Source organism: Cibotium barometz, chromosome 28, assembly GCF_041138505.1.
Source record: "Cibotium barometz isolate CiBa-2024 chromosome 28, ASM4113850v1, whole genome shotgun sequence".
NCBI lineage: Eukaryota > Viridiplantae > Streptophyta > Polypodiopsida > Cyatheales > Cibotiaceae > Cibotium > Cibotium barometz.
In genome coordinates, this window is record NC_141073.1 from 18,168,393 (window position 1) to 18,184,615 (window position 16,223).

General features: G+C 46.4%; 1 protein-coding gene across 1 annotated transcript in view; it reads right to left on the reverse strand.

Moving 5' to 3' along the window:
- The window catches only part of LOC147622605 (uncharacterized), a 35,737-nt gene extending 20,235 nt beyond the window's left edge, over nt 1-15,502 (reverse strand). The window contains exons 1-3 of the mRNA XM_086822590.1: nt 14,314-15,502; nt 14,065-14,205; nt 13,802-13,969 (exon numbers count right to left, since the gene is read on the reverse strand). Of these exons, the coding sequence (XP_086678716.1) occupies nt 13,802-13,969; nt 14,065-14,205; nt 14,314-15,033 (1,029 nt within the window). The 5' untranslated portion in view covers nt 15,034-15,502. The remainder of the gene's footprint in view (nt 1-13,801; nt 13,970-14,064; nt 14,206-14,313) is intronic.
- Between the last annotated feature and the right edge of the window lie 721 nt (nt 15,503-16,223).

Below are 16,223 nucleotides of genomic sequence, written 5' to 3' on the forward strand. Positions count from 1 at the left end.
TTAATCAATAATCAGCCCAAGGAGGAATCTTACATTTGCCACATGGTTAAGTACCTGCGTTAGGAGTTAAGGAATGCTGATCTTTGGTTGATGGGCTTTTAGGTAATTCTCCATCTCCTTATGCATATTAGGCCCAGTTCTCCTCCTTCTCCTCATAAGCTTTAGCTATCATGTTCAAGCCCACCCTGTTGTACCTGTCAACCGGCTTTATTTGCATCATTAATGACATTGCTCTGCATGCTTTTTTGGTGGCTTCATCTCTGATGTTTTTGTATTATGCTCCATTGGCATTGTATCAAGGGTGTGCCTGTGTGCCTTCACTACAGCTAGGAGTTGTAAAGATTCTCTGATTAAATCTTTTGTGATGAGTAGCTCTTCTGTGGTTCCATCCACCTTTGTAATCTTGCCTCTTTTTGTCTGCTTGTCATATGTCCTTAGGTACTCGACGCAGAGGTCAGTGTCAACTCCTCGTGGTAGTACCTCTGCCATTCTGCCAAGGCCAACTTTGTGTGTTTAGCTTTGACTTCAGCATCCTCTGGATAGATGGAGGCACTCTTTGCTGTGGCTTTGGAGAGTTACCTTTCCATGTGGTGTGGTGACGTCCTTCTTCCTGATGAGGGTTCCCTAGAATGACTAGGCATAAGGGCCCAAGAAGTTGGTCTTTAGTTTGCTGGCGCTCTGTAAATCGTTGACTGGTTGGTGACCCTATAGCACTGCTTGCTTGTGTTGTTGATGGTTGCTCTCCTGCCGCCTCCTCGGATTCTTAAACCGACATTTGTATCATCATATACAGTTAGTCGAATGATAGGTGGGAGGTTACCTTTTCTTTTTTCTTTTTTCTTAAAAATAAAAATAAAAAATAATAATTTAGTGTTAGTATGTTAATCAATGACGTGAATGGGTTGGTTGTGAAAGAGCAGATGTGAAAGTCATGACGTGAAAATCTAAGATGTGAAAGTCTAAGAGGTGAATTGTCATGACGTGAGACATAAAGTCGTGAAACTACAGACGTGAGAATCATGACGTGAGACATAAAGTCGTGAAACTACATACATGAATCTGTAGTCAGAGATTTTGTTCATTGTGTGCACATGTTCAGGAGTGTTTTTCATTTTTTATTTATTGAAATGCATTCAATGGATTCATTCATTGGTGGGGCAGGCATTCAAGAATTCAATCAATTGACTCAAAAAAGATATTTTAGACTTACACAATCCATTGACCTTATCACATGAATAAAAGATAGAGACAAGAAAAGAAAAGAAAAAGAAAACGCAAAAAGTTAAGCTCCCACCTCGATGGGCTTGGGTAGGTGGTTGAAGGAAGTCAGAAGCAAGCACGTTTCTATTTGGGAGCTTATTATTGTTCCTTCCACCCAACTAAATATTTTTGTTACTGTGTCTGGTTGTGTATGGCTTCCATTTGGAACACCTTTGCCTCTACCTTCACCTGTATTTTTCCATTCTGTATTCAGAGTAGGTATGGTTGTTGCCTTGGTCATTTTCAACTGAGTTGGCTGAATTTTCTTTATCCTCCACACATGAGCAGGTGTGTTATTGGCTCTATGCGAGGAGTTGATGATGCAAGCTCTTACATTTCTTTGTATATTGATTTGAACCTGTTGTAGTTTTGGCCATGGAATTTGGTTTGGGTACCCATATTTCTGTATTGCCTCGATAGTAGCCTTGTGCTCATAGTAGGTCCTTTCGGACCCATTGCTGTGAACGACAGTCACATGAGGCCTTTAAGTAGGTGCTGGTCATGGTCAACTTTTGAATTGTGTTTGTCCCTGAATACATTCATTACTCATTGTCTCCTTTCTCTCTGGTTGATCCTTGAGTTGATTCTTGAGCACCCATTTATGTGTGCCCTTATATGTTGGGTATTGTGTAGGCAAATTCAACACAATGGGTGTAGATTTTGTTTTACAAGGTATTTCCTATGCAGTGATTTGTTTCCCTTGATTTTTTTAGTTCCAAAATGGTATGGACGTGACCTTCTCATTGTACCTACAAGCAGCACAAACACCTTTCCGACCAAGGGATTATTACTGATGGAAATATTAACATTTAAATACCCTTCGACCTTTGTGGTTGTTAGGTGCACACTACGAGCTTGCACATCCGTGTGTTCAAGGTGTGGTCTCCCTAAGGTTATCCAAGTATCATATGAGATGATTAAGTTGTGGTGGTTGGACCCTGTATCTATTAATGCAACACTTGTTGCAATGCCCTTAACTATTTTGAGTCCCAACTTGAGTCTTTGTGGCTCAATGTTTAGATCCCCTTTGTCCACAAGGGTTACGGATGCCATTTTGACATGAATCAAGCCTTTTCTGCATTTTAGCTTTGTAGTTGTTCGCGCATCAGGCTTCTTTGAAGCTCTGGCTTCCGCCTACTTTGTGAAATAGTCCATGGCCACAATTATGTAGCAGGCTTGGGATGGATGTGCTGCTCGACTAATCGGCCCCACAAAATCTATCTCCCATTTCTCAAATGGTTGCCTTACGAGATGATGGGGGCTAGTGGTATCTTGTCTCTTTATTGTGGAATAGCGAAATGTTGGCATTTCTCGTGTCTTTTGACGAATTCTTTGGCATCCTTGAATAACATAGGCCACAAGAGTATCTTGAAGCACCTTTCGAGCTGTAATTTCTCCAGCAAAATACCCACCTACTATTCTTGAATGAGATTCTTCCAGTACGGTCACGAATTCATCCGCTCTTACGCACCGTCTAAGCACATTATCTTTGCCTAGCGTATATAGTTCTTTGACAATCAATTGATATGGTTTCACAAGCTTGATAAGCCATCACATCTTATCCTTGTTCAAGGGTATGTCCGATGGAAAACCATATGCTAGATACTCTGAGATCTCTTCGTTCCACTCAAGTACCATATCCAACTTGAATAAACAAGCATCAGGAAGGTCATCATTGACACCAGTTGTTGCTGGTTCTCCATTTGGAATTCTGGACAGGTGGTCGGCCAACACATGTTGTGTTTCCTTCCTTATTGTGATAATAAAGTCAAATTCCAACAACAATAGTAGCCAACGGGTTATTCTTCCCGTAGTGCAAGGTTTATTCACTAGATATAGCAAGGCTTGATGGTCTACAAAAAATATGAATTTGTTTGCCAAGAGATAATGTTGATATTTCTTGACTGCATAGACCATGGCCAATCCTTCTCTTTTTGTAGTGGTGTAGTTCACCTCTGCATCATTCAAGTGACGACGACGACTCGGGGGGTGCACTATATGGAAGCCCCTCCTACGACGTGCCTTCAAGGGGTATTTAAAAAACCCCTTATCTGTGAATTTTGAGCTAATAAAACTACCCCTTTTTCTTTATAGACTTACGGGTTTTTTTCCAAAGTACAATTAAAATACCCCTCTTGTAATTGTATTTCTGTAAATTTACCCAATATTTTGGATTAAAAAAACCCCACCTGATGATCGCACGTGGTAGACTTACATTTTTTGAGGTGCACCCCCCGAGGACGACGACTAGTGAAGCAAACTGGGTAGTCCAATTTTAACTCACAAGGTTGGCACACAACCAATAGCAAAATTTGATGCATCGATGTGTACGTGAGATATGAGATCCCAATTGGGGGGTCGCAAAATAGGTGCGCTTGCCAAGGCTTGCTTTAGACGATCATAAGCCTCTTGACACTCCTCGGTCCTCTCAAAGACAATGAGAAGTTTGTACAAGGATCTGGCTATCTCAACATAAAATAGGGTGAAGCGTTGATAATACCCCACATGACCCATAAACCTTTGCACTCCTTTGTAGTTGGTAGGCAGCAGTGGTAGCTCCAAGATTAGTTTGACCTTGCTATCATCACTGGATATACTATTTTTGAGACTATGTGTCCCAGTATCACACCATGCTTGAGCCAGAATTAACACTTCAAGGGGTTTAATGATATCCGATATAATTGGCAACGTTTGGGTGGTTGCAAGATGAGGTTATCTAGTTTCATGGCGTGGGCGCCCTTGGCTTTAGCTGAAAAACAGGCATTTTTTCAAGAAGAATAGCCAATCTCTCATAGTTAGCCAAGGAGTTTCACTTCAAGGTCTTCTAATGAAACATCATATGCAAAGTTGGGCACCTAAAACTATAATCTGATCGAATATCCAATAATTGCAAATCCCCTTTTCTTTGGGAACCAAGTTTGTATACAGGCCCTGTCCTAGGTTTAGACAGGTATAGTGAATGTGAGTAAATTGCCTATAACTTTTACATTATTACTCATACGATGTTCCCACTTTGCATTTCACAAATACAAATAACATAGAGCTTAACTTGATTTATCGAGTAATTTTTGATGTGTTCTACTATTTTCTATATTATTTAAAAGATATTAGAATTGTTAAAAAACATACTATTTTATCCTCCCACCACATCTACCATTTAAAATGCTCAAATTGTATGGATCTAGTGATGATTAGATTGGGAAAGATTAGTATAATGTGGGTATAAGATAAAATTACAAATCTAACGGTTTGATTTTTGTAGATTTACTTTGGAAAATTTATTATGACTGTCAGAGGCCCATTAAATCAATAGTAATTTAATTCTAGAAAATTAAATATTGAATCTTTCAATCTAAAAACTCATGGGATCAATACTCTTGTTGCCATGAATTTATCAAAAAAAATTTGGCTTGATTTGAGTATGGGAAGGTCCATTTTCAATCCTCCCAAGTGAAAATTCCCATATTGTGTCCACTCTCCCCTTTTCAAGTCTAAAACCAATCCTAGTTAGGTTTGGAAATCTAGGCTTGGTAAACTTCACAGCTTAGGTTTCATTCCATGTGTGAGGCTTGGGTAGGCCCAAACCTTATACATGCATGCCACTTTATGTCCACGTGAGCATCGAGAGGATCCACATAAGCAGCTTGCCACCTCAGCTTGCCACCTCCACCTTCCATGTCAACATGGTCAACCTAGTTGACTCCCCACCTCATCATCATAGTCATCATTAATGCCACATCATCTTGCCACCTTTGCATGCCACCTCGCACATGGTGACATGGCATGCCACATCATGGAATTGCCACATCAACCATAATAGTGCCACATGTCAAGAGAATGCCACGTGTCATGCACGCTTGTGACACGTGGCATCTCCTTCCCACCTCCCCTCTTTTTTCAAAAACATATTTTTGGAAAAGTTAATTTAGTAATTTAGAGAAATAGAGTATAGAAATTTAAATAATAAAATATATGTAACTTATTAAATAAAAGAATTTATAATCACTAATTTAAAAGGATTATATTTTGGGATTAGATCAATAAAAATATTATTAAAGATCATATTATTAATTTTAAAAAAATAAATTTTTTATTTTTATATTTCTTGAAAATTTTTTATGTAGAATAAACCTTTGAATAAAATATGAAAAAAATACTTTATTTAAAAAAAGCAGTTATATAATTATAAAATAAAAGATTTCTTTAAAGATATATTTATATATATTTATATATCTGGTAATGATAAATATTTAGACTTGTTAATAAATATTATAAATAATATTAATTTTTAAGTGGATAATAGTTTATCTTTAAATATCTTTATGTTTATCTTAGTTATCCAATCAATCTTAGATAGGAAATCCAGTGAGATTTGAAGTGGATAACCTATTTTTCCTATATAATCACACATCTCTAGTACTATCCCACACTTATCTGTAGTACTATCCCATCATTGAGCCCTTATAATATTTTCTCTCTTAGCTTCCTTGAGAATGGGTTCTCAAAGCCGTAGGAGTCGGAAACGTGATAGGACTAGACTCCCCCCCATCCACCAAGTTCAAGAGGAGGAGAGGAGAAGGGTAGCTCGTGAGAGAAAGAGAGAGTGGAGAGCACGTCAACGAGCAACACCTTCCGTTGGCGATGATCCAAGCCTTGCTCCTCCTCTTCCACTTCCTCTCCCTTCGCCCTCTTCCCCCCCACTACCCCTTAGTTTAGATAATCCACATGAACCCGCCCTTCTTGAGTCCTCTCTTCTACAAGAACCCACCCCCCCTCCTTTGGGCGCCCTTCGTGTGGATAGGAAAGAACTATCAAAGTCAGGGGCACATCGTCGTGCCCATGCAATCTTCCAATCCTATTTCAAAGACCTCACATCTTCATCACAGGCATGTGTGCTTGATGCTTTGATTGATCTGCCCAACATGGCCAACTGCAGGGCGCTTTCCGACATTGGAGGTCGAAGAGAGAGGAGAGCTGGCATGGCGGTGCTACAAAGTGTTCGTCATTCCTATATAGTTAACAAGAAGAGGAACTCTGCGGACGCTTTGGCTGCTCGACGGGCTATTGTGGCAGCCATAAGTAGCTCCCAAATGAAGGGTAAGGTTAGTGCCACATCTCGCATCCTTTCCATAGCACCACACGCACTTAGAGTTGGGTCTATTAGGCGACAAAGTTTAGATGCCAATGAGGTTGGTGCTATGTGGGCGAGTAGTGGTCGTGTAGCTAGGCATGATCGCCTACTAGATGAAACCACTAGAACCTTGATAGAAAGTTTTTGGGAGGAGAATTGTCGTGCATCGCCAGTTTTCAAGAAAGCTTTGCGTAAGAGAGTGACAAGAGGAGTGTTCATTGAGCACGGTGCTTGCTTTCTTGAAATGTCCCAAACTGAGTTGTATTCTCAGTTTGTAGCTTCGTATCCAGAGCTTAAAATTGGGCAAAGGTCATTTGAGGGGTGTAAGCCTTGGTTTGTGAGGTACTCACGTCAGCATGACACATGTTGTTGTCGCTACCATGTTGAGTTCAATCTTTTTTATGATGTGTTCCGTTCTCTTAGTGGGCATAGAGAGTTGCCTCGTAGTCCACGTGATTTCATCCACTCTCTTTTGTGTGCACGCACGGAGGATGCCCAGTTCCATAGGATGCCTTGTGTGGAGAGCAATTGCACATCATGTGGTTCACTTGCACATCTACAGATGGTAGATCTTGATGCAAGTGACCAAGAGATAGTGGCATGGCAACGTTATGAGTATGTGACACACCAGCTCCAGAGTGGTGGACAGTCCAGGAAGTTGCAGCTCGTGGACAAACATACACCACGTTGCCACTTCACAGCCACATTTAGGGAGCATATCTACCCCTACATACGGCACAGTCATTGTGCCAAGTGGCAGGATCGTCAGTTCCGAGCATGCCTAGCAGAGTTTCCTATTGGTGTGGTCGTCTCTGTGATTGATTTTGCAGAGAACTACACTTTCACACCTTTTCAGGAGATACAATCTGAGTATTACTTCTCAGAGCAGGTAATGGTTATATTTTGTACTATTTGTTTTATGTTTGAGCTTCATTACTTAATTGATTTTTTGTGTCCTAAACGTATGTATTGCTTCCCTCACCAGGTTGCTATTTTGGTCCACATTAGCTATCGACATGCAGAGGCTCATGTAGATGGGATAGCGAGTACCCCCGAGACCCGTGTCATTATTCGAGAGTATCATTTCTATATCAGTGATGATCGTTCACATGATGCACATTTTGTGCAACACTGCTTTCGTCTCCATGACGATTTTTTAGGAGATTGTGGGATCAGACATGTCCAGCGATGGGTTTGGTCGGATGGTTGTGGCGCACAGTTCAAGTCATCACGTCAATTCTATTGGCTCTACAGGTTGTACTTATGGCTTTCTTACATTTTCAATTAAACTAAATTCACTAGAACATCTTAAAGAAAACAATAACTAAGACTATCTTTTATGGATTTATAGGTGGCATGTGCAGTCTAGTATCCCAGTGATTTGGTCATTCTTTGAGACTGGTCACGGGAAGGGTGAGCATGATGGTGCAGGCGCGTGTGTGAAACGTGCCTTGAGGCGTCATCAGCTGCGACAGGATGCTCAGCGGTTCAGAGATGCGGGCCACGTAGTCGAGTGGTGCTCCCAACATTTGTGTGGGAGTGCAGCATCATCGTACCCCAGACGTGATGCTCGGATTGTCAGGAGATTTTTTTGGCATGTGGATGGTGGCACGATTGACCGCAGTGCCTCCCATGATTGTGACACAGTACCTGGCACCTTGGGCTTACATTCCATCAGGAGCACGTGCATGGCGGCCCCCACGATTTACACACGACGGTTTGCATGCTTCTGTGGAGCATGTATGGATGGCGATTGGTCACATTGTGCCTCGAGAGGATGGGCAGATGCATGGATACAGACATTCCTCTCCCCCGAGCATCCTTCACATCCAGTGGTGTCTGTTGAGCACACAGGTCCTGCGTTCATGGTCAGTTATGATGACCTGACAGATTTGCTACAGGAGGGTGATGTATTTGCTGTTATTGCCAGTGAGGGAAACAGCGAGGGAGTAGACTACTATCTGATGAGTTGCACTAGGCCAAAGTGCATGCTTGACCAGGATACAGTGGATGATCATGGGTTTTCTTATGACGCCCATAGCATGATTGTGGCAGGCCGGTTCTACCAGCAGATTCGACTTCATCGGGGGAGTCTTGAGTTCCAGCAGTGGAAGTGGGAGTTAGAGGCATTTCAGTTCTCTCATCTAGTGGTTGCTACCAGGCTCACTCTTGTTCGAGTACAGAGCCGAAAACACAGTTCTCACCCTCGTTTTCGGCTTCGAGTGGATGACCATGAGAGCATTCTAGAGCAGTTGAGAGCTAGAGAGGGTGCTGCTGACTAGATCTCTATCTTGATAGTGACTAAACTCAGACTAGCTGGGTTAGCTCACTTACATTGTACTTAGATTTTTGGGCAGTGACTAACCTCAGACTAGCTGGGGTAGCTCATTTTCATTCTGATGTACTTATTTGATGTTTATATCATTATGAGTTTTCTCATTATTGAGTATCATTACATTTTAGTTGATGTTCTTGATTTTATTATATTTTTTAACACTTTGGCTATCATATTGTTTGTTGAAAATCTCCATGCCATCGTACCCAAACATGCTCCGATGGGGACCAAACTTTGCAAGCGTGTGGGGGTGGGCCCCCCCCACACGCTTGCAAAGTTTGGTCCCCATCGGAGCATGTTTGGGTACGATGGTATGGGGAAGGCCCGGATTTTCCATGGCCTCTTAAGCACCAAGAGACTTGAAAAAACCGCACTGGGCGCCCATTGCCAACCCAAACATGCTCCGATGGGGACCAAACTTTGCAAGCATGTGGGGGGGGCCCACCCCCACATGCTTGCAAAGTTTGGTCCCCATTGGAGCATGTTTGGGTACGATGGTATGGGGAAGGCCCGGATTTTCCATGGCCTCTTAAGCACCAAGAGACTTGAAAAACCCGCACTGGGCGCCGATTGCCAACCCAAACATGCTCCGATGGGGACCAAACTTTGCAAGCATGCGGGGGGGGGCCCCCCCCACATGCTTGCAAAGTTTGGTCCCCATCGGAGCATGTTTGGGTACGATGGTATGGGGAAGGCCCGGATTTTCCATGGCCTCTTAAGCACCAAGAGACTTGAAAAACCCGCACTGGGCGCCCATTGCCAATCCAAACATGCTCCGATGGGGACCAAACTTTGCAAGCATGTGGGGGGGGCCCACCCCCACATGCTTGCAAAGTTTGGTCCCCATCGGAGCATGTTTGGGTACGATGGTATGGGGAAGGCCCGGATTTTTCATGGCCTCTTAAGCACCAAGAGACTTGAAAAACCCGCACTGGGCGCCGATTGCCAACCCAAACATGCTCCGATGGGGACCAAACTTTGCAAGCATGTGGGGGGGGCCCCCCCCCACATGCTTGCAAAGTTTGGTCCCCATCGGAGCATGTTTGGGTACGATGGTATGGGGAAGGCCCGGATTTTCCATGGCCTCTTAAGCACCAAGAGACTTGAAAAAACCGCACTGGGCGGCCATTGCCAACCCAAACATGCTCCGATGGGGACCAAACTTTGCAAGCGTGTGGGGGGGGCCCACCCCCACATGCTTGCAAAGTTTGGTCCCCATCGGAGCATGTTTGGGTACGATGGTATGGGGAAGGCCCGGATTTTCCATGGCCTCTTAAGCACCAAGAGACTTGAAAAACCCGCACTGGGCGCCGATTGCCAACCCAAACATGCTCCGATGGGGACCAAACTTTGCAAGCATGTGGGGGGGGGCCCCCCCCACATGCTTGCAAAGTTTGGTCCCCATCGGAGCATGTTTGGGTACGATGGTATGGGGAAGGCCCGGATTTTCCATGGCCTCTTAAGCACCAAGAGACTTGAAAAAACCGCACTGGGCGGCCATTGCCAACCCAAACATGCTCCGATGGGGACCAAACTTTGCAAGCATGTGGGGGGGGCCCACCCCCACATGCTTGCAAAGTTTGGTCCCCATCGGAGCATGTTTGGGTACGATGGTATGGGGAAGGCCCGGATTTTCCATGGCCTCTTAAGCACCAAGAGACTTGAAAAACCCGCACTGGGCGCCCATTGCCAATCCAAACATGCTCCGATGGGGACCAAACTTTGCAAGCATGTGGGGGGGGCCCACCCCCACATGCTTGCAAAGTTTGGTCCCCATCGGAGCATGTTTGGGTACGATGGTATGGGGAAGGCCCGGATTTTCCATGGCCTCTTAAGCACCAAGAGACTTGAAAAACCCGCACTGGGCGCCCATTGCCAACCCAAACATGCTTTGATTGTGACCAAACTTTGCAAGCATGTGGGGGGGGCCCACCCCCACACGCTTGCAAAGTTTGGTCCCCATCGGAGCATGTTTGGGTACGATGGTATGGGGAAGGCCCGGATTTTCCATGGCCTCTTAAGCACCAAGAGACTTGAAAAAACCGCACTGGGCGCCCATTGCCAATCCAAACATGCTCCGATGGGGACCAAACTTTGCAAGCATGTGGGGGGGGCCCACCCCCACATGCTTGCAAAGTTTGGTCCCCATCGGAGCATGTTTGGGTACGATGGTATGGGGAAGGCCCGGATTTTCCATGGCCTCTTAAGCACCAAGAGACTTGAAAAACCCGCACTGGGCGCCCATTGCCAATCCAAACATGCTCCGATGGGGACCAAACTTTGCAAGCATGTGGGGGGGGCCCACCCCCACATGCTTGCAAAGTTTGGTCCCCATCGGAGCATGTTTGGGTACGATGGTATGGGGAAGGCCCGGATTTTCCATGGCCTCTTAAGCACCAAGAGACTTGAAAAAACCGCACTGGGCGGCCATTGCCAACCCAAACATGCTCCGATGGGGACCAAACTTTGCAAGCATGTGGGGGGGGCCCACCCCCACATGCTTGCAAAGTTTGGTCCCCATCGGAGCATGTTTGGGTACGATGGTATGGGGAAGGCCCGGATTTTCCATGGCCTCTTAAGCACCAAGAGACTTGAAAAACCCGCACTGGGCGCCCATTGCCAATCCAAACATGCACCGATGGGGACCAAACTTTGCAAGCATGTGGGGGGGGCCCACCCCCACATGCTTGCAAAGTTTGGTCCCCATCGGAGCATGTTTGGGTACGATGGTATGGGGAAGGCCCGGATTTTCCATGGCCTCTTAAGCACCAAGAGACTTGAAAAACCCGCACTGGGCGCCGATTGCCAACCCAAACATGCTCCGATGGGGACCAAACTTTGCAAGCATGTGGGGGGGGGGCCCCCCCACATGCTTGCAAAGTTTGGTCCCCATCGGAGCATGTTTGGGTACGATGGCATGGGGAAGGCCCGGATTTTCCATGGCCTCTTAAGCACCAAGAGACTTGAAAAACCCGCACTGGGCGCCGATTGCCAACCCAAACATGCTCCGATGGGGACCAAACTTTGCAAGCATGTGGGGGGGGGCCCCCCCCACATGCTTGCAAAGTTTGGTCCCCATCGGAGCATGTTTGGGTACGATGGTATGGGGAAGGCCCGGATTTTCCATGGCCTCTTAAGCACCAAGAGACTTGAAAAACCCGCACTGGGCGCCCATTGCCAATCCAAACATGCTCCGATGGGGACCAAACTTTGCAAGCATGTGGGGGGGGCCCACCCCCACATGCTTGCAAAGTTTGGTCCCCATCGGAGCATGTTTGGGTACGATGGTATGGGGAAGGCCCGGATTTTCCATGGCCTCTTAAGCACCAAGAGACTTGAAAAACCCGCACTGGGCGCCGATTGCCAACCCAAACATGCTTTGATTGTGACCAAACTTTGCAAGCATGTGGGGGGGGCCCACCCCCACACGCTTGCAAAGTTTGGTCCCCATCGGAGCATGTTTGGGTACGATGGTATGGGGAAGGCCCGGATTTTCCATGGCCTCTTAAGCACCAAGAGACTTGAAAAACCCGCACTGGGCGCCCATTGCCAACCCAAACATGCTTTGATTGTGACCAAACTTTGCAAGCATGTGGGGGGGGCCCACCCCCACACGCTTGCAAAGTTTGGTCCCCATCGGAGCATGTTTGGGTACGATGGTATGGGGAAGGCCCGGATTTTCCATGGCCTCTTAAGCACCAAGAGACTTGAAAAACCCGCACTGGGCGCCGATTGCCAACCCAAACATGCTTTGATTGTGACCAAACTTTGCAAGCATGTGGGGGGGGCCCACCCCCACACGCTTGCAAAGTTTGGTCCCCATCGGAGCATGTTTGGGTACGATGGTATGGGGAAGGCCCGGATTTTCCATGGCCTCTTAAGCACCAAGAGACTTGAAAAAACCACACTGGGCGCCCATTGCCAACCCAAACATGCTCCGATGGGGACCAAACTTTGCAAGCATGTGGGGGGGGCCCACCCCCACATGCTTGCAAAGTTTGGTCCCCATCGGAGCATGTTTGGGTACGATGGCATGGAGATTTTCAACAAACAATATGATAGCAAAAGTGTTAAGAAATATAATAAAATCAAGAACATCAACTAAAATGTAATGATACTCAATAATGAGAAAACTCATAATGATATAAACATCAAATAAGTACATCAGAATGAAAATGAGCTACCCCAGCTAGCCTGAGGTTAGTCACTGCCCAAAAATCTAAGTACAATGTAAGTGAGCTAACCCAGCTAGTCTGAGTTTAGTCACTATCAACAGCAACCCAATCAAAATCGTCATCTCTAACTGCCGGTCGACGTGCGCGTCGAGGCTGCTGTGCACGTCGAGGCGGCTGTGCCGGCTGCGGGGGTCGTCGAATGTCTGCGGGGAGGTCTGCCTCAAATGAAGGATCGTGAGCTGGTGCCGGTATACTCGGGAGCTCACGAGTCCCAAAAGCTGCTATGGCCCTCTCTCTCTCTCTGCGTCGTGCTAATGCAAGACGCCTCTGTCTGTACACCCAAAATCTATAATCTGCAATGGTGCGTGTCTGCCACTCTGCTCGTGTAAGCTCCTCTGCTGTAAGGACACGCTGCTCATGAGAAGCAGCACTGCTGCTAGCACCATCACCCGCTGTGCCACTAGGGCCAGCACCACCCACGCGCTCAAATGCTGTCACCTGGCTCTCATGTAGCACTCTCTGGTAAGCGTCGAACTCATGTGAGCTCCACTCTATCTCAGGAGGCACCTCAGGCTCCTGGGCTCTATCGTCGAAGGCGTCGAGTCCCAAGTCCATAGCTGATGTAAAGTCGACAGGCCTCCCAGTCCTGGCATCTACTCGTACAAGGCCTGGGTGAAGATCATCGATGCCCAATACCCTGTACGTCGCTAAGTCGACGCGTGCACGGCAGGATGGGCATGCTGAGAACCGGACGAGCTCCTGGGTGATGCAAGACAAGTGGAAAATATGTCCACATCCCAGGGCATATCCTCCTGTACTGTCAATGTCCTCGATACATAAACAGCAGCACGCATCCCGTAGGAAGGGAGGTGCATCCTAAGGGAGAGGTCGTCGAAAAACCTCTGTGATAGGCCGTGGATATAACGGTAGGTAAGGCACTGTCACATCGGATGATCTACGATACTCTCGAACATGCAGCATCAGCTGCTCTGCCCTGTGCTGGGCAATCTGCTCCATGATCTGATGATGCTGTGCCTCAGCTCTGGAGCTCTCTACCTCGGTCCGAGCCTACGCAAAAAAGTAAAGCATTAAAATATTTGGTTAGTCTCTCATTAGGTATTACTTAAAGAAATTTGTAACTTAAACGTGCAAGAGAAACCTACCTGCTGGATGTCGGACTCTCTCAGATGCTGTGCCTCTGCAGTAGCTGCCTCTGCCATCTGTAATGCAGCTCGGAGGCGGTCTATCTCCGCTCTCGCCTCTACCAACTCCTGAGTGAGCCTCTGAGTGGCAGGTGTGGGAACCTGCGTGACACAATCAACCATGCTGCTCATGTAAAAATATAGAAAAGTACATATAAACATGAAGATAAATGACCAAAAAAACTTAAGACGTAATATATATGTAAATACCTCCACATCTGTCGTCGGTATAGCTCGTGAGAATAGGCGCACCACGTGCTGGATGCTCTCCGTGGTACTCCGTACGTCAATGCCGACCTGCGTGCCAAGAGCCTCTACTGTCGACAATGGCACAAAGGAAGGATCTGTGGCGGCAGGTGCTACACGAAGTGCTGGTGGAGGCCGCCTACCCTGGTCCTGGAGACGGCCTCGGCCAGCACCACCACCCGGACGATGGCTGGTGTAATCGACCTCCTCCCCTAAGACAAACTCCGCATATAACTGCTTTGCGAAGTATATGGGGATCTGGCGGTTGTTCGGCATCCTCCCATATGCGGCAACATATCGACTATAGATATGTGCCGCCATACGAGGATGCGAACACCGCGAAATAGTGAGGGGCTTCCCCGCCCCGGGCCTCATCCCACGACTATCGAGGAAAAGATCTAGGAAAGCCCCATCCCTAATAGGAGCAAGATCACAGACCTGACGATATGTCAGGCCATGTGACACCGGAGCAGCGCGATGGTGGGCTATCCACTCATCTACATAAACAATATCGTGAAGGCTACGAAGGGACGCAAGCATCGCCTCCAAGTCTGCCACGATATGTAATGTAGACGGAGTGTCTCTAGCACTCCTACGGATAGCCGCTAGCTCACGGTCTATCTCCGCGATGAGGTCCGCAATAGATGAGCGGCCCTCCTCGTGGCCCTCCTCGTGGCCCTCCATGCTAAAACCTAAGCCCAATGTGAAGGGTCCAATGTGAAGGGTCTAATGTGAAAGGTCTAATGCTTAGTGCTAAGTAGCACTAATGAAGCTAAAAACAAAGCTAATGGGCTCACTAACACTAATCCAAATCAAGAGAGAGCAAGGGAGTGAAAACGACTTGTGAAAATGAGCCAAAAAAAAAAGTTTTCCGGTTTTATAACCTCGATCGAGGTTCGGTAACATCATGCAATTTAGGGTTTGCAAGATTAACGCTCTGGATATTAGGGTTAGTGCAACATACGGCCAAGATACACACCTAATTCTAGGGTTGGGGAAGGATCGACGGCTGAGATTTGATATTAATATCTCGATCGAGGTAATTGGACGGCCACGATTTAGAGGCATTACCACGAAAAGGTATCTCGACGGTCAAGATTCATTATATACCTCGATCGAGATATTTAAACGGCCGAGATCGCATCTTCCAGCGTACGTGAATGGACGGTATAGATTGCGTTTCCTTATCTCGATCGAGATAATTGGACGGTGGATATTGCATCTACGTATCTCGATCGAGATATTCGGACGGTGTAGATTGAATCTCTATATCACGATCGAGATATTCGGACGGCTGAGATTTGAACTCAGTATCTCGATCGAGATATGGGGACGGTGGAGATTGTATCCGATTACCTCGAACAATGAATGGTCGCGATTGGATGTATATTTCTCGTTCGAGATACGTGGACGATGGAGATGTGCTAGTCAAATATGCCTACGGGGATACAGCGTGGCCCTGATGTGGATCCGAGTGGCATAGATATCTCGATCGAGATATTGTGGTGGCGGTGACATGTATTGGTGACATGGATGACGCCTGGAAAGCCGGACCTGCTAGCGTGGCATTAGTTGGCATCTCGATCGAGATATGTCGATTTAGGCTCGGGAACCACGTGTCGTCTTTTGATTGGCGGGACTATCACGATCGAGGTACTCCGCCCGAGATGGATGGATGTCCCAATTTTGGAGAGAGTGAACGAAAGTGAGTACCCTCATCTTGCAACCACCCGTTTAAACACTTTCTTTAAGCAGGTCAAATGATCTTTCCATCGAGAATGTGCACATAGATCATCAATAAACACTTCCAACCATTTTTTCAAGTAGTCCTTAAAAGCTGTGCACATCAATCATTGAAAGGTTACCAGGGCATT